Source organism: Rhamphochromis sp. 'chilingali' (assembly GCF_963969265.1).
Source record: "Rhamphochromis sp. 'chilingali' genome assembly, chromosome: 16".
Taxonomy (NCBI): domain Eukaryota; kingdom Metazoa; phylum Chordata; class Actinopteri; order Cichliformes; family Cichlidae; genus Rhamphochromis; species Rhamphochromis sp. 'chilingali'.
In genome coordinates, this window is record NC_137943.1 from 5,413,975 (window position 1) to 5,436,941 (window position 22,967).

At 43.7% G+C, this 22,967-nt stretch overlaps 1 protein-coding gene across 2 annotated transcripts in view; it reads left to right on the forward strand.

Annotated features, from left to right (window-relative positions):
* Nucleotides 1-1,749: 1,749 nt before the first annotated feature.
* Nucleotides 1,750-22,967, forward strand: part of chd7 (chromodomain helicase DNA binding protein 7) — a 73,303-nt gene continuing 52,085 nt past the window's right edge. Inside the window, exons 1-3 of one of the 2 annotated variants that reach the window (XM_080906935.1) lie at nucleotides 1,750-2,058; nucleotides 19,508-21,088; nucleotides 21,495-21,826. In XM_080906935.1, coding sequence (XP_080763061.1) covers nucleotides 19,627-21,088; nucleotides 21,495-21,826 — 1,794 coding nt within the window. In that variant the 5' untranslated portion in view covers nucleotides 1,750-2,058; nucleotides 19,508-19,626. The remainder of the gene's footprint in view (nucleotides 2,059-19,507; nucleotides 21,089-21,494; nucleotides 21,827-22,967) is intronic. The other variant, XM_080906934.1, reaches the window with a different exon arrangement.

A 22,967-nucleotide genomic window follows, 5' to 3' on the forward strand; every position in this document is an offset into this window, starting at 1 on the left:
TTTATTATCTAATATGTGCATGATTGTTTCAAGAGATTGGATGCTGTATAAAATGTAAGAATATAATAGTCCTTGTTTATCATGTAGAAAGAGCAGCCCAAATGTTTTCCCCACATGTACTACAATTACTAAACTTTCTAGACATCGCCTCATCAGGCATTAAACATTAACCTGCCAGCTCCATGTTACAAATTTAGCATCTGGCATATCTGATTGCACTCATGTGAGAACAGAACAGGTAACTCTCTGGTAAGTTCACGCTGAATGAGCGCACGTCATGTGTCCTGCCCACTGTGTGCTGTACCCAGGCAGCACCCACTCCTAGACCAAATACAGTATTTTCAGTAGTTCTAACATATCTGAGGATGGCTCTTGTCACACACTACATGTCAACTTAACAATGATCAAGAAAATAATACCCAATTCAGAATACAGGCAACAGAATAGTCTGATCCTAAAGACATGTGGTGTTGGGGCTGGGCATTAAAATGGATGTTTTTAAACCTATTTACTGTCACAATATCTGAAACACTTTGGAATTCCTGACAAAAAGGCTAACATATAAGATACTGATTTTCCCTTTTCACTGATTTGATGAAGTAATACAGAAAGACAACTTGCACTGCCTTCTTGGTGAGACCCATCAACAAGTGCAGTTTTGTGAGGCTTTCTCCAAATCAGTGTCATACCAACAACTCCCTGATGCTCAGTCACAAATAGATGTTCAGTCTATCATGGCCTCTGGACAACAGGTTATGTGTATTCATGAAATCTGACTGTCTGATTGTGCAGTGAGAGCTAAGATAAAATAAAATAACATAAGAAAAGATAAGATAAGATAAGAAAACTTATAGTTTGTTTATCCCAGATTTGGGAAATTGTGAGACGCTATCTTTAGCTTTATCACCAATTAAACACCAGACTCTGGTACGGCAGTTGACTCAAGACAGACAAACAAGATGCAGCAGGAAAACACACACACACGTTTTGCTTTTCATTACAATTATAGAGATATATGTTCAATAATGTGCAGCTCAAAGACTATTTCAAATGATTTCATACTGTTGGATGTCAGTCCTGATTCACACATATGCACAATCGTGAACATTAAGTCTGTTTGATCTGGTGACTGAATAGTATCTAACAAAGCATGCAATAGATTGTGGCCTGTCTACAGTTATCTGTATCACTCTTATCCAATGGATGATTGTGTCCCTAATCAATAGTTTGTGAGTCCCTGATGTGTAAAATATGAGGAGCATTTGCTTGCCTAGATCCCTCACCCAGAACAGGGAGATGAAGAAGTTGTGAATGTGTAAAAATAATATAAATAAGTCTGTAAAGATTACAGCAATACACATATACATTCAGGTATTTTTCTAACCTACACCTTCACCTAAATATTATATAAATTATTAGAAGAATTTAAAGTTGTTCACAATGATAAACATTAGGGCACATACCCCAAAACCTTCTAATTTTTTTAGAATCTTATCTTAGGTTTCTAACCGAGTTTATGCTTTCCATTGTTTGTTTGTTTTAAATAAAAATGCATTTAAAATATATATTTAAAAATACGCCTAATTTCTACGGTTTTATTCAGAAGCTCCTTTTCTAAATGACGCCCCAGTTATTTTTTTCCATCCCCTAATGAGAACTTACGGGCACGGCCGGGTCAGTGACCGCGCACGCTGCCTGTTTATCTGTATGAGAGGTCCTCGGGAGCGCGCCCCCCCTGGCCGAGGAAGGTGAGCGAGTGTCTGGAGGGGAGGACTCGGGAGCGCGACCAGCCGAGGGATCGATCGGATTAAACTCGATTTGAGTGAAATTAACACAAAGGAGAGAAGAGCAACGCACAGTAGTCGGCGAGGTCGCGGATGCGAGATACGCCGGAGAAATAATTCATGAAAAACACGAAACTTGAACTTTTTTCCCTCTGTTTATTTATATTTCAAACTGAAAAGGACCACCGTGGATTTTTTTCAAGCAAGCGGAGATACTAACCCTACTAACGAGGAGTTGATTTGATAAAGAGCCCGAAGTGACCGAGCTTGTTGGGTAAGCTAACAAATGTCCCTTTTCACTGAGTGCATTTAAGAAAAAATTCGAACAGATTTTGGCACAAGTGCAATGCTTCCATAATAACACAGGGTCCTGAATTAAAATCGTTTATATTCTTTCTGAATAGCAAGTTTTCCATACTTTTTCAGCACAATCGGACTCTTTAATCCGCCCAGTGAGTTGTGGTTTTTAGACCGACGAGCATTTCTTTCAGGGCAAACTCGCGGGGAAGGTTCTGTTTTAGACTGCAGGTTTATTTCGCATCTGTTTTATTTTTTTCTTTCAGTAGAAAGTCATTGAAGGTCCGTGTAGCTGCCATGCCGACATGCTAACAATAGCAAGTTTAGCTTTGCCACCCGCAGCATCGCTCACTCACACAGACGCACAACAGTCCCATTAGTTAGTTGAAAAGTGGAAAGAAAAATGTCCAGCACAACACTGAGAGCCTCGTAGTTTCTGAGTCAGTTCCTCAGACAACTTATCGTCCTGTGTAATATAAAACTTGAACTTAGTTCATTTTTAAAGTGTGAGTGTTAGCCCTGTTAGCTAATTGTGTTGAAGCTTCTAGGAGACACGAGGTGGCTCGAGCGTAGAGGTGAGTCACTAGCCGACTGAATGAGCGGAGCACCGAGGGAGATTCCCAGCGGAGAATACTTGGCAGAAATCTCCAAAAACGCCGCACACTGGCTCAATTGCACCATTTAACAATGAAAGTATAAATAATAGTTTGATTTCAATAGAATTGTAGTGTTTTGTGGTTAAGGGGACAGTGTTAAGAATGTGTAGTAGTCGGTAGTTTTATTGGACGAAAGGGACAGAGCAGTGGAGGAGAGGAGGGGGGAAGCTGTGAGGCCAGGCGGTCATTCCATACAACCGTGTTTTTCTTGTTGTTTTTACCATGCCTTGTGTTATCAAAACACTTTGGAATGTGCTGAAAAAATTGTCCTACTCGTGTACAGCTTTGGAGTGGCGGAGAAAGTATTTTACTTTAACAAAAAAACCGAGATGAGCGAATCGTTCCCTGGTCCGAAACGACGTGCGAAATACCGCTGATAGGCTAATTAGCTTTGCTAGCCGCTGGAGGTTGGCCCAGCGCTAGGACACAGAAGTTCAGCTAGCCTGCTAGCCAGCTCTCATCCTCATTGTGTACGGGCAAAGACCACTTATTAGCCCCACCGGGCTAGCTACTAACCTGCTCGAAACGGTTATCGACCAGTGCATAGCTCTTGGGCAAGGGAATTAACTTTGCTTCTTTTTTCACTTCACTTTTTGACGAGGTAAAAATGCAAAGTTACATTACAGATCCTCCTTAGGTCTTTCCGCCTTTCGGCTTTTGTTAGGAGCACTTGTTTGTTGTGTTACATTGTATCCGGCGACCGAAGTTTGGTTACACTTACGATTACACTTGTTACTCGATGTGGAAGGGGGGAAAGGCAGTCCTAAACACCTGCCCTTGTAGTTCCACTGACACATCTTTACCATATACTAAAACCGTATTTTTTTCTTTGTACAGTCTTAACTTAATTGCGTGTGTTTCTTGCGCTATCCTGTTCTCTTTCCCCATTATGTGTTCTGTAATCGGCCAACTTGCATAATGGTCACCCTGCCGCTCTCACGCAACTCTGGCACTAAATCTCTGGAAAATAACCGAGCTTGGTCCCCCCTCAGAAACACGCGCTCGTTTTCTATTCGTTTTTACTTTGTGGTTTTAGTCAGTGCGACACATTTCAGTAGATTTGTGCTGGGTCTTTATGTTTTTTCCTCCCGTTTCCCATAGAGGCAGGAGCTGCTATACCCCCACCACTACCACCTTGTGTCTTTGAGCCAAGATGGCAGCTAGTCATGTTTAGCGGGCCACAGAGGGAGAGATAAGAGGCCCTGACCACACACACACACACACACACACAACAGATGCTCAGCACTATTTGGTCTCTCTCCCCTCTCTCTCACTGCCCTTTTTTGTGGTAAAATTTGAGCCCCCCTCCCAGCTGCAAGGCTGACTTAGTTTGCTAGAGACAGTTAGTCTTGGCTAACCTGAGACTTTTACATAAAGTTAGATTCCCCTCCCTTTGACAACGTGTGCAGAGGTGAATGTTTTAATTTTGCACATATTTAGATTGATTTACTAAAGTAGACACAATGGTTATTTTTTTTAGAGTAGCCCTTTCCCCCCGTTTAAATAGTTCTGACTTAAGTTTGAAGTATGTGGAAGTCATGCTGATTACCCTCGAGTTGTCTTAATTTTGGCTGGTGAGTGTGCATTATTCACTCAAAGAGCCAAATAATACAACCATTAACATTTGAAACTTCATGAAGCAAGTTGCCGGTAAATCTGTTTGTCGCGTTGTCATAAACTCTTTGTTCCACTAAAAACACAAAGCAGAATCTGCCCTCGTCTCATTTTTAACTCTAAAAGATGGGGATTCTGTGAGATTGAGGAGTTTTTCTGTTTCCTATTTTTGGTGGTGGTCCCAGCATGGCCACATCTAGGGAAATCCCTGCCACCTTACAGTGGGGCTAAGATTGGGGCATACACCACACATACAGTGAAATGCAATTTTAAGATAGCTCTGCTCAGAATGATGCAATCAAATTTCCGTGCTTATAGCTGTACACTGATGCTCATTGTCGCCATGTATGCCCTCCCCCATTATCTATATTCAGTGATTTTTAATGAACATCTGTCTGTGCAACTTTACCCTGATCCATTATTTTAACTTTGACACTTTCTTTGGAGCAGGTGCCCATCAGTTTGTCATGATTTTGAATAAGCCTACTCCCTGTTGTTGTGGTCTATGAATCATTAGTGTGGTCAGTGTTGGTTATCTGGACATTTCACTTTTGGTGTGCAGTCATCTGATGACCTTTTCACCAGCTCTTGCTACTTTCATGCTGTGAAGAATAGTTCAGATTAATATGGCTAAACTTACACAAGTGTACGCAAAAATGACAGATGAGGAGAAACTAAAGACAAACGAGAGGAGAAATCAGAAGTAAACTTGTTGGCATGTGTGAGAATACTGACATTTTTGTATTATGCTGGTTAAAGTGACATTTGTTAACATGTTGGGCCTTCCTCTCTCAGTTTAATGTACACATGATTATTGAGAGGATGGGAAATCTGGATGTAACAAGTTCATAATTTCTCAGCCTCATTTCTCAAAATGCTAAAAAGCAACTTTAATATCAAAGGCGCATTTTCACTTTCAGCATTGCACCTACTGCCCCGAAGTGATTTTTGTGTCTGACTTAATGCATTAGCACCCACTCTCTTGGTCTGTCGAAGTGTTGAAGTTATCTTACACACTCAGTGGGGTTAACAGTGCAAATAAAGTATTGACCACAAAAAGGAAGTGCTAGATTCTTGCCTGTGTTGCAATTAAATCTGAGTGCGAAGCAGAGTGACTTGTCTGGAGGGTGATCTTGATTTGGCACGTGGGGTGCTCTTCAGTGGTTAGGCTCTTTAAAAGCTCTGTAAATGCATTTTAGTGTGAACGTTCCTCCCTGTCTTGATTTGTGTTCACCTGCCTGCAGGTTGGCCAGGTGATCTATGAAGCTGCCTCTGCAGACTCACTCGTCCCACACTCACAGACTCCCATTGTAACCAGTAACTGGTTTATCTAAGCCTCTTTTCCACTAGTACTGCCTCGACTCTACTCGGTTTTTGGTTGTTTTCCACTTCAGTAGAGTACCACCTAACGTGGTCTATGCAGCTGAAAGTTCCAAGATGCCATTTGTCACATTTTCCGATCTACTCAGCTCACTTGGAACCCCAGCAAAGCAGGTACTAAAAAAGTACCTGGTACCAGGTAATACTACCAAATGGAAAACCACAATAGCTGACTAGGTACTAGTGAGAAAGGGCTCCTAGTGAACTGAAAATGTTTTAAGGGACTCACTGGAGAGGCAGCCGAATGACAGAAAGGACCAGGCCAGCTTGAAGGTAGGGAAACATCAGATAGCGTGGGCTTAGCTGGTTAGCAGCACCTGAACTTTAAAAACAGAATACTTCATAAATAAATTATAGTGAGATACAAAAACACAGATTTCAAACAGAAGATGGAATGGTGTGCAGAGAATAGTATCAAGTAGACCAGCATCATAAAAGATGTTTTAGTGGGAGATATGCAAGTCACTCCAGTTGGTCAGCACTTTCAGAATAAAATCAGTAAATAGTGGAAGCAGAAATTTGTCATTTGCCACCTTTAGTCCTGAGATAAGTTGTAATGCCCCAGCTGATGTTTTTCTGGACAGTAGTGTTAAATGGAATAATAATGAGAAATCAAAAAGAAAATTGTTACATTATTTTAAGAGAGCTGACTTGCAGTTAGTAAACAATGGGTCCTGAAACCTTCTAAAATGTTTCTTCTGGATTTTAACCTATGCTCGCAGGAGACGCTCCATGAGGAGCTAGTCTTTCTGTAAGTTTCAGTGAACAGCCTCCAGTTAAGCTCTATAGACACGCTGCGTAGTACAGATAACCTCTGGTTGAACTGTAACAAAAGAAAAATGTATACAATGTTTCTGATGTAGATATGATTTATAACTGAAGATAGGTTATCTTCACAACGTCTTTGTAGAAGTGGAGCTTACGAGAAAAATAACTTTTTCTCATGTATTAAAGAACAGCTGCTTGTTTATGGGAACGTCTGTGGCGTTAAGAGCTGATGCATTGCAGGCATTTTTGAAATCCATTTGAGGTCAGTGGAGGTTTCGCTGTAGTTATGTAGTTGAAAGTAATGATGAAAAGCACTCACTCTCTCTCACTGGACACACAAGCGCACATAAGATGGATGACACTGATTGCCCGGCCAAAACTGAACTGAGTGGATTGTCTGCAGGTTAGCTAGCAGCAGGTAATGCAGCGCACTGGACAATCTGGTGCTGAAAGGTTGCTGTTGGGTGTCTGAATCAGATTACTGTTGTTTGTTAGGGGGGCCATTTTGTCTCCTATCATCATGTGTCATAGATGGCACTTCTGTTAGTGGGGATGAGAAGTGGTGCTGTTGTTTGCCTCCATCTCTTTCATCTTCGCTATCTATTGCTCCACCTCCACCCCTCAGCCACCCACCCACTCCCTTTCTGCCCCCCTCTGCATAAGCCTACCTCCTTTTTTTTCTAGTCTTCTTTCTCACCCTTTGCATCTCTCTTTCTCACTCTCCATCTTTGCCTGGCTGTCTGTTTTCTCCCCCGCCCTCCGTCCAGCGCTCTCATTTCCAGCCAAAAGGTTAGCGGGGGTCTTTAGCACTGTGGTGACATTCAAAACTGAGTGTCATCACTGTGTCTACTGCTTTCTCTCATCCTTCCCTCTCACCTGTCTCTCCCTCTGCCCCCTCCTTCTCTTCTGCGCCTGCCTCCCCCATCCTCCTCCTGCAGCGAGGGCCTTCTGGACCAAGTGCTGTGCCTAGGAGAGAGGCTGGCATTAATACAGCTCTCAAGTGTTTGTGTGTGGGCTGTACGTGTGTTCTGTATGTGCTGGAGGAGACGGCCTGTCAAGTATGGGCCTTTTAGTCTGTTGTTGACCTCTGCTGCTGTATATACTTTTGGAATATCCCGTTTCCCCTCTTCAGCTCTTTGCTAACATGGGAAGAAAATAAGCAAAGCTAAATCCAAGGCCTTTCCACTGGTAATATGTGGGAGTTTTGTGTCATCAGCTGCTGATGAATCCTATTGCTGAAAAGCTCCGTCAGCGCCATGCAAAAATCTCATCAGTTTCCCGGCGCTTGCTGTGGTTTAATGGCACTCTTGTGGCATCCATGCATCCTTCTTGCTCATCTTCGATCACCATTTCTCCTCGGTGATTCACGTTGCTGATGAAAGATTAAGTGCTGCTTGCTTTTGGAATCAGCATCCAGTTAGGGAGATGGAATGAAAACAGGATGATGTTAACTACACGTGAAAGAGATTTCAACCAGTAAAGACACTTTCGTAAGAGGTACATAGATCTTTGTTTTTGGCAGATAATATTGGAATTTCCTGAACATGTAAATGACTGATCCTCCGTGAGCCTGGAGGTTTCTTCTTCTTAGAAGGGAGTTCTTCACTGTTGCAAAGTGCTAATCGTAGGACATCATCAGATTGTAGGAGTTCACCTTTTATATGTAGGGTCTTGAACTTTTATAAATATAGATTATAAACCACCCTGACACATTACTGTTGTTGACTAGTTCCATCTACTGTTGGAGTAGGAGTTGGAGTAGACTCTGGAAGTCTTAGCACCTGGGCAGGTGGGGCAAGAAGTGTAGCTATCCAGGCTCAGGGGATTTGGTTCAGACCTGGCTGTCCCATTGGTTGAAAAGGACATGTCGATAGCAGTGACTGACTGAGCAGCAGTGGGGGTTGCATTCTGGAGAGCCTGTTTATCATCAGTGTGTGAGCCTTCCTGTTTGCTCTTGCATAAAGGGATACCTAAGCATTTTGACTTTCATGGGGAATTCACCATGAAAGCCTTTCTTTGGAAGCCTGTGTATTCATGTTTTCTACAAAAATGAAAATCTAGACCGAGAGTCAGGAAAGTACTGCCTGTGATGTTCTTGTTGCTCAGAAGTATTTCCAAAGCTTCATTTTTTGTTTTGTTTTTTTGTTTTTTTTTTTTTGGTCTGAACAGGTATGACAAATCTCTCAACAGCCCCAAAACCACTGGTGGTTTTCTTTCAGCAAGCTGATCTGACTCCCTGCTACTGACAAATCCTGTAGTTTTTGAAAAGACTACTGCTTTTGAACACTTGCAGGGTTTTCCCCAAAGCCTGTAATAGTGGCAGTGTAACACTATGATAAGTCATTTGCATTACCAAGCTACAATTTCCCCCTCACCTGCAGCCGTTTGATCTCCGAACTTCATATCAGCTTATGCCTGCTGCTCTGACTTTCTGATCAAGATTCAAACAACACTGGAATATTCATATTAATGAAGTGGTTTGTTTTAGACACAGGGGACGCCTGTCTCCTTCGGCTCTGAATGCCTACAGCTACAGACTCTGAGGGGTGGTAGGGGAAATACCAGCATTAACTGCAGCGCTCATCCTGAAAGCGTCGGTACATGTCGTCTGACTGGGCATTGTGACCTGCCTCCTGATCTGAACTCAATGTGGGTCAGATGCTACAAGTCAAATATTAGTTCAGCCTACTGTATGTATTAAGGTCAGATAAGACACTTAATCTGGTCCCAGTCTATGGCAGAAGTTTTGGAAACTCATTCATCCCTAGAGTTTTAGTACTGCAGAGGACAGGCTGTAGAGTACTTTTAGGAGCTGCAGAGATCTTTTAAAGATGCATCCCTCTGGCTTAATTTATAAATTTGAGACATTTGCTTTATAGGAAAAAAGATACTCCAATGACCTTATTGCATGTGAGGGCCTATCACAATTTAAACCAGCATAAGTCTTTCTTGATTTGCATAAGCTCTTTCCACAGATTCTAAATGCATTCTACAACCATATATATCCAGTGACCTTCTAAGTAGATGAGTGGAGGAAACCCGTCAGCTAAGCACAAATGAAACATTCAGGTTCTTAGGAAGCATTTCTCAGCAGTCTGTTGAAAAAGATTCAAGTCTTTGTCTAAACCTTTGTTCTTGGTTGTGTTTTCCTGTTTGTAGTAAGTGACACAAAGTGTAGAAAAGAAGACTGAGAATCAGTCTAGTCTATTTTGACATCCTACATTTGACATTTGGTTTTGATTTGCTTCACTCTGCTGTTGAGTTTTGATGACTAGAATCTACAGAATTTAGGAATGCCAGTTTCTGTTCAGAAGAAATGTTAACATATAATTACCAATGACTGATGCTTGTTGTAAACAGTGTTTTGTACTCATGTAATGGAGTATTATCTCACTATCAGCTGAGATAATGCTAATCGCTAATTCCGCAGTGACACAGACAGAACAGCTTGTGTGTAGCGCTGTGCACGGGAACAGAGAGGAGGGAGCTGGGACGACACACTGTCAAGTTTATTTCCTAGCTCCAGCATGAAGAGAAAGTAATGCATGTAACAGATGGAGAACAAATCATACTTAACCTCATTTACATACACCAATGAATGATTGAGACTCGCCGAATCAGTGAGCACAAATGGATGGATATAAGCTGAACAGGTAAACCGGCACTGAGTCATAGCATTTGCCTGCTTCTTCAGTCCTGTTTTTTAACTTACAAAAATGTCTTTTTAATGCCTTAAAAGGGATTAACAGGAGCTTCAGGGCGATATATAAGGGTTGCAGGGTTAGGTACTTATTTGTTGCGAAGCCAGTACCGTGTTTGTCTCCACCCTTCAGCTCTTACTAGTGGTTGATGTTCATGACTCATAACAACACGTTGTAAGGAGTTCAAAGAGGTCGGTAGAGTTCTCGTTTCAGCAACATTACAGTATTAAACAGTTCTCATAAATGTTAACCTGGCTATTGATTATTTAATTCTCAAATCAGGAGAACCGTGTAAGATATGTTACCTAAATCAATGGTTGGAACTTTTGAGCTGACCATCAGTGTGATGGTTCCCCACCCTGGTAATGTGCTGGCAGAAACCCTGGTATTGGCAACAGATTGGTGTCTCGAAAAATTTGGAAGCTTCAGTTATAGCTTTGGTTTAAAGAACTCAAAAATCCTGTTTAGGCCCGAAAACCTACTAAACCCACTAGAATCTTTAAACTATTTGGCCAATATTTCTGGGCATATATGTGTCACTTTTTAAATAGGCTTGCTTAAACCAGTGATTTTCAGGGAGCATATAGCTTCACAAACCACATGACAGGTTCTTTAGCTCAGTGAGCACAGAGACATGCACTCTTTCTCTCTTAGCAGGTTCCTTGGCTACCCCCTGTGGCCTACTTCTTTCTCTCCCTCCCTCTCCTGTGTCTGTCTCTCAGCCTCTGTCTTCTGGGATCAGACTGAGAGCCGGCCAGTGGTTTTTCCTACCACATGGTAAAGGCAGGGAACAGATTGGATAAACACAGCCCTTTCCTGCTGACCCACCGCCACCACCCACCCCCTTCTCCAGTCTCTCTCACACACACAAACGCAAACCAACACACACAGTGTCCATTAACAAAGCAGCCGTGCGTAAAATAACCAGATTTTCTTTAGCTTCACTGCTTCTTTCTCTTTTCGCCTTGCTCTCTTGGCCCCCCTCATCGCCACCCCGTCAACCCCCACCTCCTCTTCTTTCTTCCTTCCTTCCGGCCCTCAAATCCCAGCCCCAAACACACGGCCATGCATCCCCTCACTTGAGCGTAATTACACACACAGCTAGCCAGCTCTTGCACGCTGTCCTCCATTTGGGAACAAAGGTATAAATTATAGTGGCTTAGATCCTGGTGGTAATGGGAGGTGGGTGGGTGCACACGTGTCCTGCAGATGAAGAGGGAGATCATTTGCTTTTTAAAAAAAAAAAAAAAAAATCTCCCCCCACCCCGGAGGTGTTTAGTGAAGTTGCGCTTGCTAAGGCACTGGTGTAGTTTACTCTTTGGCTTGGTTTTATTTGTCTGTACCTGTCTGTGCCTCAGAGGAAACATGGTGTTGTTGACATGGCAGAGATTTCCTGTAGTAAAGCCTGGAGGCTACAGACAGTTTAGCTGCCAAACTGTCGACGGCACAGACAGAACTGTATTGAGCCGCTGTTGGCTAATCTCCCTCCCTCACACCCCTCCTTCACCGCAGGCTGACGCTGCATGCACCAAGTGATTTGCAGTCATTTTGGTCAAGTGTAATAGATGTTAACAAATAAAAACCAGCAAGTGTCTATAATAGTGGAGAGGAAAAAGAGTAGAGGAAACCACTAAAATGAGGCCTGTGGATCGAGAAGGTGACAGCCCCATGCAAATCGTCAACATCTCGAGATTTCTCTGGAGTGTTTAAAATGACAACTTCAATAGGTGTTCAGAAATGTTTACAGAGCAGGAAAAAGGTGAGGTGTGCCTGCTGCCTGCGGGTTTTCATTCCAGCCCAGTTTACACCAGGTGACGTCACTCCCAAACATGCCTTCACGCCGACGGGAAGAACATATCAGTTAGATCACCTGACGTGGGTGATTGTCTGCACTGAAAACTTGGAGACTTGTCACGCTGTGTTTTGTTAAATGGCCAACAGATATATGATATGTGTAAAATGCTCAATATACAGAAATTGTAAAAAATAAAGTGGGCATTTCTGATTGGGCCTGGCTGCCAGTCTTTTCTTAGAGTTCCTGTTTGGGGTTGTTGTTAAATGAAAGCCCATCTCTAATGCATTACAGTGAAAGGCTGTGTAATGCCTCCGGCAGCCAGAGAAGGCCATTCAGTTGCACTAACTTGGCAGTGATATTCTGCGGTTTCGGCTTGGCTGAATGGGTGGCCTCAATAATTGTGGTTTGACAGAGCTGCACAGTCAGTGTGAATTCCTGAGCCTGGCTGGTGATTGCATGTGTATTTTTCAAGTTGGCTGAAACTCATGCATGTATAGTTGGTTAAAACTATACGTACACGAGCCTTTCAGTTGTGTTTTCAGGTGAGGTGGAGCTGGTAATTACGTTATTTGCCTCACAGGCCCGTGCACTCCTCTGACAGTGCCCGAACCAAACCCTTTTCATATTGCTTCTAGCTGTGTGTAAACTGGAGAGTGTCTGCTGCTTCAAGGTCAGTGTCTTGATACAGTATCTTAGGTTTTATTTTGGGACACGGTTTGCTTGGAGTTGCAACACAAAGAAATGCAAAGGAAAGGCCCTTTCTCTCCCATCCTGACCCTGTCTTAGCTGCCTCCAGTGCTTTCTTTACACTGCACAGAAATTACTAATAAAACCCAGCATTTGTGTGCTGTAGATCATTTTTCACACAAGTTCTCATATTTGACAATGAATTGTTTTAATGACGACTGTTAGATTTGTTGATTTTGTAATTGTCCATTATAACTGTCAGTATGGTGAAATTAATCAAACATTAGCCAATATATATAAAATTATAAATATATTTGCAGATAAACATCAGTTAATCTTGTGATAGTGGTAATCAGCCAGGCACATATCGGCTGATAGCGCATTTTGTTGTGCTCTTTTACGTCTCCTTCAGCATTTTATGTCATTTTGTAGATTTGACATTTATCCAAACGCGGTCGAGTTTATCCAGTTTTGATGCTGTTACGCCAGCACATCCTCCAACTCTATATATGAGCAATTAGTGACAGACTGGAGCTAAAATAACATATTTAAGCTGCTCAAAATAGATTTCCCCACTAGTTTCACTTGCCACTTTCTGCTCAGTATGTTTTGTAATTATATTACTCTTGTAATATAATTGATTGATATTCTGGATTTTTGCAGTGTCTTGTGACATGAAAGTGGATCACTTTCTTGTCGTCTTTTTTTCCCATGAAATCTGTTACTGACATTTAATAACATGACAGCAACTAAAAAGGATGTTTACCTTGTTCATCACCATCAATGTTTTTGACTAATGTTTTTCTCTAATACTGAAGTTTTGTTTATCTGAGTCATCCGCCTTCAAACTGACCCCTGTTGTTAAAACCTACATTGACTGTCACTTCTGAAAATGCTGATAACCATCAGTGTGGTCGTGTGAAGCCACATTAAGTGAGCATGAGCTTTCGGCTGTGTTAGTACCTTTCTTTTTTTATGTCACTGGATGGCTGAGTAAATTTGTTGGATAGGAGGTCGAAGTGCCTACCATACTGCCGATAGCACACAGACTACTTATCAACAGCTTGCCCTGCATCATAAAAATGGGAGGTCTATGTTGTTGTATGTGAGCTGCTAAGGATACTTGCTGTTGAGGGTCAAGCATGAAGGCTCATCACATGCCAAGATACTGATTTGCATAGCTGGGAAGGGACAAAGTGTTTGCTGCTTCATGCTAAACATTGACTGGTATGTATTCAGTTGGCTCAGATGACAGCTTGCTTGTTTGTTTTTATGGGGTTTTTGTTGTTGTTGTTGTTTTTTTAAACGGATACATCTGTGGTGTTCAGTATGGATATATCTGAATTTCTACTTGGCTCCTCAGCATAAGTGTGGTACGGCAGGAGGAGCATAGGGGCCTAAAAGCCTCATCCTTTGATGAGATTTGGCATTTAAAGTGGCACACTGGTCGCTCACCTAATTCCCTGTGCAATGACAGCTGGGCCAAACTGTGCACGTGTTTTCATATATGTATGTCACTGTGTGATCTCTGCAAGAACTCAAGTTTGGGCTAAAACTGCAAAGAAAGTGGTACAGAAAGTTTAAATCAAGAGAACAAGGAGTTTGTCTTTTCCATGACTGAAGCAGGTTTCACAGAGGGATGAACAGATACGCTAGAGAGATGGAGGATGAAATAAAGAGCAAGATGAAGTGTATCCTGCTCCATCCACTCGTTGCAGACGAGTGTTATCTTGTGGGAGGCTAAGTTCTAAATGCCAGACAAGAAATGAGGAGGATGAGTGGAGCAAAGGAGCCTCGAGACACACACACACACACGTGCAACTGCGCTGTTCTCTCACACACACATAGATGGCTCAAGTAAGTGCTTATATAGCTACATTTATTTAGTAATGTGGGATTCACTCATATGTAGAGTGTGTGTGACAGGAAATCAGTTACCCTCACACTAGTTTGCTGCAAAGGATGTGACATTACACTCAATTACTCTCACCTGAGACACAGACACAAGTAGAAACCTTTCCTTCCTGTAGTGACTGAAATGCACTGCGTTTCCGAGCTGCTGTATTCTTGGTAATCTAGTAGCTGAACACAATTTTTTTTTTTTTCTTCTTCTAATGCAACACTTGATGTGCTGCTTTAAGAACACGCAGCACATTGGCCTTAGCTGCCATGCAATGTTTGAATGACTTATACAAAAGCAACTAGACATGGCATAATATCTTTTCCTTATTTTCTGTCATAGTGTTACATTGGTGGAGACTCATTTTAAACACGGCCAATTTTTCAAAGGAGTTTAATCTATGTACAATTAATCCTAGTGAGTCAGATGCTTATGATTCACACTGCTCTACTCAGAGGAGATATCCTACTTTGGTCTTCTCAGGCACACAGCCCTGCCCCTCTTAAACTTGCGGTTTAAGAGGGGCAGCCAATCAAATGTTGACTTGAAGTGTACGAAGCTGTAGAGGTTGCTTCCCAAATATGAAATGAATAAGGATCATTTTGACCTGTGTATCATGCATAGCTAACGGTTCAAGAACAAAAGTGGACACACAAATGTACGTTCACTCTCTGGTTATTGAGTTTGAAGTTTGAACCTGCTGAACTTCAGTGTGCACCAGCAGGCATGTCCATGTTTACTGTTTATAGTAATGCCCTACTGGAGCTAGCAAAAATATAGCTGACCGAGTGAAAAGCTTTTATAGGTGTTTCTACTTCTTTATGGAAACACATCTCAACCAGGGATCTTAAAAAGGGGCAAAGGGCGTGTCTGAGTTTTGTGCAAAGTTAGCAAATTCTACAAGAAAAGTGCTGTCAGCTTGACACAAACAGTATCAGATCTCCTTTATAGACCAAGGTCAGTGAATTCCCCATTTATCATTGGTCCTGTCCAGTATATGATACTGATAACCTGTGTGCCCTAGCTGATGTGTATTTAGAATCAAGTTTCCAAGTTCTTATTTGTAATCCAGAGGCCCTGTCTCAACACATGCATGTCAAATTTATTTTCATTCCTGTTCCCTCTGACTAACACTCTGCTGTGTAAGTCACAACTGTACAGTTTTGCCATTAGGACAACGTGCAGATATTTGGAGACTCCATCCAGGTGTGGCAGAATAAGTTGCGTTACTGGCAGAAGAGTGAAATAATTAATTCAGATGAATTGTTATCCTTGTAAATTAAATTCACATGTTCAGAAGTCTAAATTACCAATTAGTGATTTTTAATTGATGATTAAACTAGTTTTCAGGAACACGGGGGAAAAAACACATTACATCAACACTGCATGAAAAGTCAACTGTGCTTGAGACGAGCTTAAATGTGCTTATTTTATATATAGTTATAGAAATATATAGCTATAATTTCAGAAGAGGAGGAGACTCGGATTGTAAACAAACATGTTACTGTCTGTAAAGCCATTCAGGTGTTAGCAGCTCTCCTCCCTGCAATTCAGTCACTTAATACTAAAAACCAACTGACCAAGACTAACAGATTTCCTGCTTTACAGGACAGATATAGTATTTTTGTCACTGGCGACTGGCACTTTGTCAGAAATGGCTCCAGGTAAAGCAGTGAAAATGTTCTCAATATAAAGTTAAACTCTTGTTGACGAAACTACCACTAGTTTAAGTCTTGGATGCCTTTGCATTTTGCCGTAATAAGCTCTTTGTTCGTACAGGCAGCTTGTTTACGGCTCATAGGTATGGAGGAAAGGACTCTTAATGCTATTTACACAACAAGAGTGGATGCTCCCAGCTGGCATCTTGGAGTTTTGCAACAGAAAGGCTCAAGGCTTAAAGGAGAGCTTTTTCACTGTAGCGCTGTGTCATGCTAATGTCATGTTACTTAGTGAATGGCTTTAGTTTATAAGGGTATTGTCACCCAAAAAGCAGACATTAAAGAGTATGCAAAGAGACTTTGAGGAATCACATCTGGTTACAAATAACTTGTGCTTGTTAGTCTCAAACGTTAACTTTTAGATTCTTGAAACTTTTCAAACAAAAGTCTTGGATTAGTTTAAAAGTATCACTTTGACTTCTGTGTTTTAACTGAGTAGAACGTGGTAGTTTTTACAGCATTCAGAGTTTCTGGCAATAGCAGATGGTGGGAGCAGTGAAAGGATGTTGGACCAATCAGTTCTAACAGTTTTATCCTCTCGAGTAAAGCTGAAGAGAAAACATCTGCCTGGTGACAGGAAGCAGCAGGCTTTATGTGAAGTGTGGTCATATTTTTGACAAAACAGTAGCAGAAGTGCTGCTTCTCTGCCATGCAGACTGCACCAAATGTAGGCCCAGCTCTGTGATAGGCACGTGAGCCAGTCCAGGATGCACCCCATGCTGTGATAGACCTCAGCAGGCTGTATGCTCAGACCTAGTTAGCCCGCAGTGAGAGGTGCTTCACTAAATCTGACGATTTGGAATGTCAGTTGCCTACTTTGATTATTTGTGTGGGCACGAGGAGTTTTACAGTGCCAAATATTTATTAAGAAGGAAAACTTGCTAATGCTTGTGTGCTACTTTACGTGAGTGGAAATAATGACACGTTTTATCCCCGATACCTGCCGAGCTCTATAATGAACCAATATGTGGGAGGGAGGAGTGGAGGAGGATAGAAATGGGGCGAAGGAGTTTGGGGGGGTGGGGAACTCTGTAGCGGCTGGCTGTTGGTTTTTGCAGCGCATAGAAGCAACAAGCAAACCTCCCCCAGTCCTCTCTATCTCCACTACACACACACACACACTTCAAGCATGCTCAGATCCACCTACCTCCATCCTCTCACTCACACTCACTCGCTTGTTACATTGGCCTCTAAGCTTCTCAGATTCCTAATTTTATCACACAAATAATGCTGAGTTCTTAGCAGTAAGTTTCCCATACGCATTTTAATCTAGTTTTTTTATACAGAGGGAAAGGGAAGCCCACAGGTAGCAGGTGGCTAATTCCCGTACCTTCAAACATCTGCCAGGACTGACTGGTTAGTTAGCCAGCTGAATGAGTTGCTGACTGAAAAGCTAACCACTGACTGACTGGTGTATGGGCAGGCTCTGTGGCCTGTTGGCTTGCTGTTTTCTGGCTGGCTGGATGGCAGCTGCTGCTGTTCAAACAGAGCTGCATCTGCTGGGTCCTTTGTTCTAACACACACACACACACACACACACACACACACACACACACACACACACACACACACACACACACACACACACACACACACACTCTCAATGACTCCAAGTGTGTGTTGGAAAAGAAAGAAGTTCTTTGTTTAGTAAAAATGGAGGTGGGGGATGGTCTCTTGGGGGTGGGGTGATATAGAAAAGTTTGATTCAGTGGTTGCCTTTTAAAAAAAATAATTTTTAACATCTTCGTGTTTTACCTCACCGGATAAACAAATCTTTACGAGTGAGGCCATCATACCATAGTTAATAAAGATGGCAGTTCAGTTCTGCATGCAGAAGAAAAGCATTTTCTAAGAATGGAAAAAGAATCAAAATAAATTGTGTTCTTGGCTTTTACTCCTGAATTCAAAAAGCTACCTTTGTAGAAAATGTCCCTACAAGAAATGTCTAACTTTATACGATACCAACCACGGAGGAGAAAAAATGGTTTTCATGCTCATCTGATTACCCGTTGCTGATCAATACATCTTAGATGCTAGCTTAAACTAAACTGTGTTGTCTCTTTGTACAGGTGATCAGCACCATCAGTACTCAGGTTTATGATATGATTATGTTGTTGCAAAAGTTACTGTAGTCTCAGGGGGTTGGGAAGCGTATCTGTAACCGGAAGGTCGCCGGTTCGATCCCTGGGCTCTCTGTCCTGGTCGTTGTGTCCTTGGGCAAGACACTTCACCCTACCGCCTACTGGTGTAGGCGATATGGCAGCCTCGCTTCTGTCAGTCTGCCCCAGGGCAGCTGTGGCTACAACCGTAGCTTGCCTCCACCAGTGTGTGAATGTGAGAGTGAATGAATAGTGGCATTGTAAAGCGCTTTGGGTGCCTTGAAAAAGCGCTATATAAATCCTTTTTTTTTTTTTTTTAATATAAATCCAATCCATTATTATTATTATTATTATTATTATTATTATTATTATTATTATCATCATTATTATTATTATTATTATTATTAGTGTAACTAGCCTCTAAATCAGTTGCTTTTCCAGTGAGTCTCCACGTCCGTGTGTTGGACTGCAGCTGATGGCTGTACTCCTTGCTCTGCTCTCCACCCTCTGTGAGCTTGGTGTAGCTGAAAATGAACCAGCTCTCCACCTGTTGTAGGTTCTGCTTAGAGCTGCCCTGGAGCAGAGCAGAACAAGGGTTCGTTGACCAGCTGCAGCCTAATATAGTCTAGTTGGAGCAAACCAGATAAGATGCTCTCTAGGTGAGCTGCTGAAGGATGCTGGGGACTCTCACAGCTTTTTAGCAGTGACTAATCATTGGAAATAAGAGTGAGGAGGACTGAGTAATTGTGGATGAAGTCATTCGCTCATATTCATCAAAAAATGATAAAACAACTTGCTGAATATAAAGTTAATATGAGAAACTGGTATATTATATTGTTACTGGCATATGGAGTCCTATACCTGTTAATAGTATCACACTACATGAGTAGATTAAGTTAGGTGGCCGTGGATTTACTATGTAAACACTTTATTAATACAGAACTATTGAAGACTAGTTCTGTATCAATTAACAAAGGCAGCATGTGACAGTTCATCGGGGGACTGTTAAAGTAAATTATTTTCATAGTGAAGCATCCAGGAGCTCTTTGCCCTTCTCTGAATACCTGCATTAATTCCACTGTTTCTTTTTCTCTTCCTGTCTCACCAGAAACCTTCATGAGGACCATGGTGGAAAGCTTCAAATTAGCAGCTATCTGATTAGCTTCTCACCGCACAACAAATCTCCCTCCATCCAGTCCCCGCCATCTGTGGGGCCTCCATCCAGTCATGGCGGACCCTGGGATGTTGAGCTTATTCGGGGACGACCCAGGGCTGTTCTCAGATGGGTTAGATGGTTTAGGAGACTGCTTTCCTCAGCAGTCGGTCCCAGGCCAGTCTGCTCCTCTTGCCCAGCAGACAAATTCCGCTCTGAACCATGAACACCAGGGAAGCAGGGGATACCACCAGGGGATGATGCATGGGAGTGGGCCTACCCCAGCACAGCCTAAATTGGGGCAAATGTACGACCATGGCCCGTATACAGGCTATGATCAAGCCGGCACCCCTGGAGGACGAATGATGGCTCAGAATGGCCCCAGCCAGGGTCCCCCAAATGTGAACACGGCTATGAATGGCATGACCTCCCACTACCACAGTAACCCAGCTAACGCTAGCAACCCCCACCATGGGTACCAGGGTGATACTGGAGGAGGAGGAGGAGGTGGGGGAGTTTGGGGCCAGCAGCAGCAGCAGACCAGACCAGCTTATCCACAGGCTCCAGCACAACCAGGGGCTACTCCCAACCAGATGGGAAGCTACCAAATGTCTCAAGGCAATTATGGTGGGATTCAAGGTCCACCCACATCTAATGCAGCCCGCATGAATCAACACTACCCTCCACAGAGCATGGCACCCCCTCCTGCTCAGGACACATCTCACTACTTGGGACATGTTGGAATCGGGGGTAACCAGATGAGACACCCTCAGCCTCAGGCACAATCCCAAGGCTATCCCAATATGGGACACACATCCCGATATCCACACTCCCCATCCAGACAGCCGCCGCACCCCCACCACCAACAAGGCATGGGAGGGTTTGGGGGTACTCAGTACTCTGGCTATCAGCCCCAGTATGGTGCCATAGGACCTGGGATGGGCCAGGCTCCTAATACTAATGTCAGTGCTAATGCCAGCCAGCCCATGGGATCAGGGCAGCTTGGCCAGAGGTTTAACCAGGGAACAGGCCCGGCAGCAGGGCAGCAGGGACAACGATACCCCCCTGGACCACCACACCAAGCCCATCAGACTCATTCTGCCCCGATGCAGCAGCAGGCAGGGCAGCAGAGCCAGCCTATGCACCCCCTAAACCACCCGCAAAATATGTCCCAACCCCAAAACCAAGCCCAGTCCCATCTTGCCCCCCCAGCTCAGGGAACCTACTCCTCTCCTTCATCCATGTCCCCAATGCGGGTTTTGGGAGCCCCGACCCCTCCTCCCGCCCAACAGGGCAGACCTCCTAGCACAGGGCTAGCTGGGCCCCCAGAGGTTGCAGGATACACAGCAATGCATTCTCCACCCAGTGCTATGGCCCATCCACAGAGGACTCCACAAACCCCGCTGCCTGCCCCACACCCCCAACACCAGCAACCCCATAGCATGGCCCCCAGTGCGGGGCAGATGTATCCTGGTATGGGGCCACAGCGTGGTGCACAAATGGGACCAAACAGGCCTCAGCTCCAGCAGCAGCAGGGTAAGCAGTGTTCTGTTCACGGGCTTCACTTTGATCCTTTATTGGCGATCAAGATCAGTTTCTTCAATTTACAAAAGGACAGAACTAGAAACTAAAGCCATCTCCATCATGGTTGTATTGGCTAAATACTGAGTAAAGCTTAAACAGGCACATGATTTGATGCCATGATACTTGAAATGTGACTTTTGTTTAAGAGAAATGATCAAAATATGGAAAAGTAAGAGTATGTCCACATCTGTTTGGGGGGGGGGCATCAAAGTGTTCAGATGAATTTCATTATCAAACACAGGGTAAAAAGGAATACTGCCTTGATTCCATCTAAATAGTTGACAAGGGTGACACGATGATAATGATTCTTTTTTTTGTTTGTTTGTTTTTTCCTTTTTTGTCCTGTCGCTTTATCCAGGGCACGAAGCCCCCGCAAGCCAGGGCGGAGACCAGCGTCTACTCCAGACCCAGCAGCAGGCCTCTCGAAGTGGGCAGCATATGCAGCCGGCACCCATGAGTTTTCAGGGACCGCCTGTTGGTCAACATGGAATCCCGGCTCCAAACCAGGGCCTTGGGCCACCCACTCAGAGCCCTCAGACGCAGCACACACACCTGCCCTCACACCCTCATCACTTGCAGAGCACGCCCCCTCCCCCCAACCAGGCCTCCCACCCGTGGGCACCTCCACCTTCTGCCTCCCACCCACTCTCCTCACCCCCTCTTACCCCACAGAAAGTGCCTCACATACAGGTGAGTCTCCGTCAAACAGACACTTTGATGTGGTAGCAAGGCTGAGTATGTGTGAGTGAGATCAAGACTATGTGCATTTGTTTTCATGTGTGGGTGTATTTTATGTGAATGTTTATTTTTCATGTGGGTGGGGGAATGTGTGTATTTGGAGTGTAAGGGAAGTGTGTATGTGTGTGCAGGAGTGTGTGTGTGTCTGTACATGACATTTGAGAACACAGCGGTGCATTGGGCACTGGCTCACTGGGGTTTTGTGTATGTTTGTTCATGGTTTTTTTTTTTTTCCTTTTGTGTGTTCTGCTGCGGGCCTCGTGCACGGTGGTTGTGTTTCCGTGTGTGTGGTGGGGGGAGGGGGTATGGATTTTTGCAGCCGCTTATTTCCTGTGAGCTGCATATCCTGCGACACGCGTGCACACGCATGCACACGCATGCACAGAGGCGCCACTAGCATAATTTCTCCTCCCCCTTGCTTCCACTATCCCCCTCCTCTGTAGAGGAAACCTCCCTTCCTGTCTCTCTCCTCCCAGTCTCCTCTCTTTCCGCTCTCCCTGTCTGTCTTACTATTTGTCCTCTCCTTTTCAGGGGTGCCATCATTAAGTTAATGTTGTGTAGCCGGATGTGCAGAGAGACAGTTTGGACAACAGGGAGACCGTGAGGATGGGGTGTGATTAAGTGATTTGGAGTGAGAGAAAAAAAACATTAAGAGGAAAGAAGTGAAAAACCGAAAGAAAATCTCAAGTGAAGGGAGGACAGGAATGGTGGGAAGACATTCTCAGTGGCGACCAGCACGTTTGTGGGTTTGAGTGCCGCCTGCCACCATTGCCGCCTGCGTCACGTGTCCTCGCCTTCCATTAGCTTGTTTTGTTGCTCAAAGCCCCCTTTCTCCACTGACCCATTCACATACAATAGCAGCCCTATGGACATACACACCCAAAGATCCAGTCCCCATTTTCTCTTCCACCCCCACGCCTCCCCACCTCCCCACTTCCAAGCCTACATCGCTGTGTTCAGTGGTTGACATTTCAGCCGTCACACTTAATTTATCCAGCACTCCTGACCTACATGCCAGGTTGACTGGTGAGCCTTGCTCCTCACTGGGGCATGCACTGCATGTGCCGTTCTGCCATTCTGGCTCTAGCTGCAG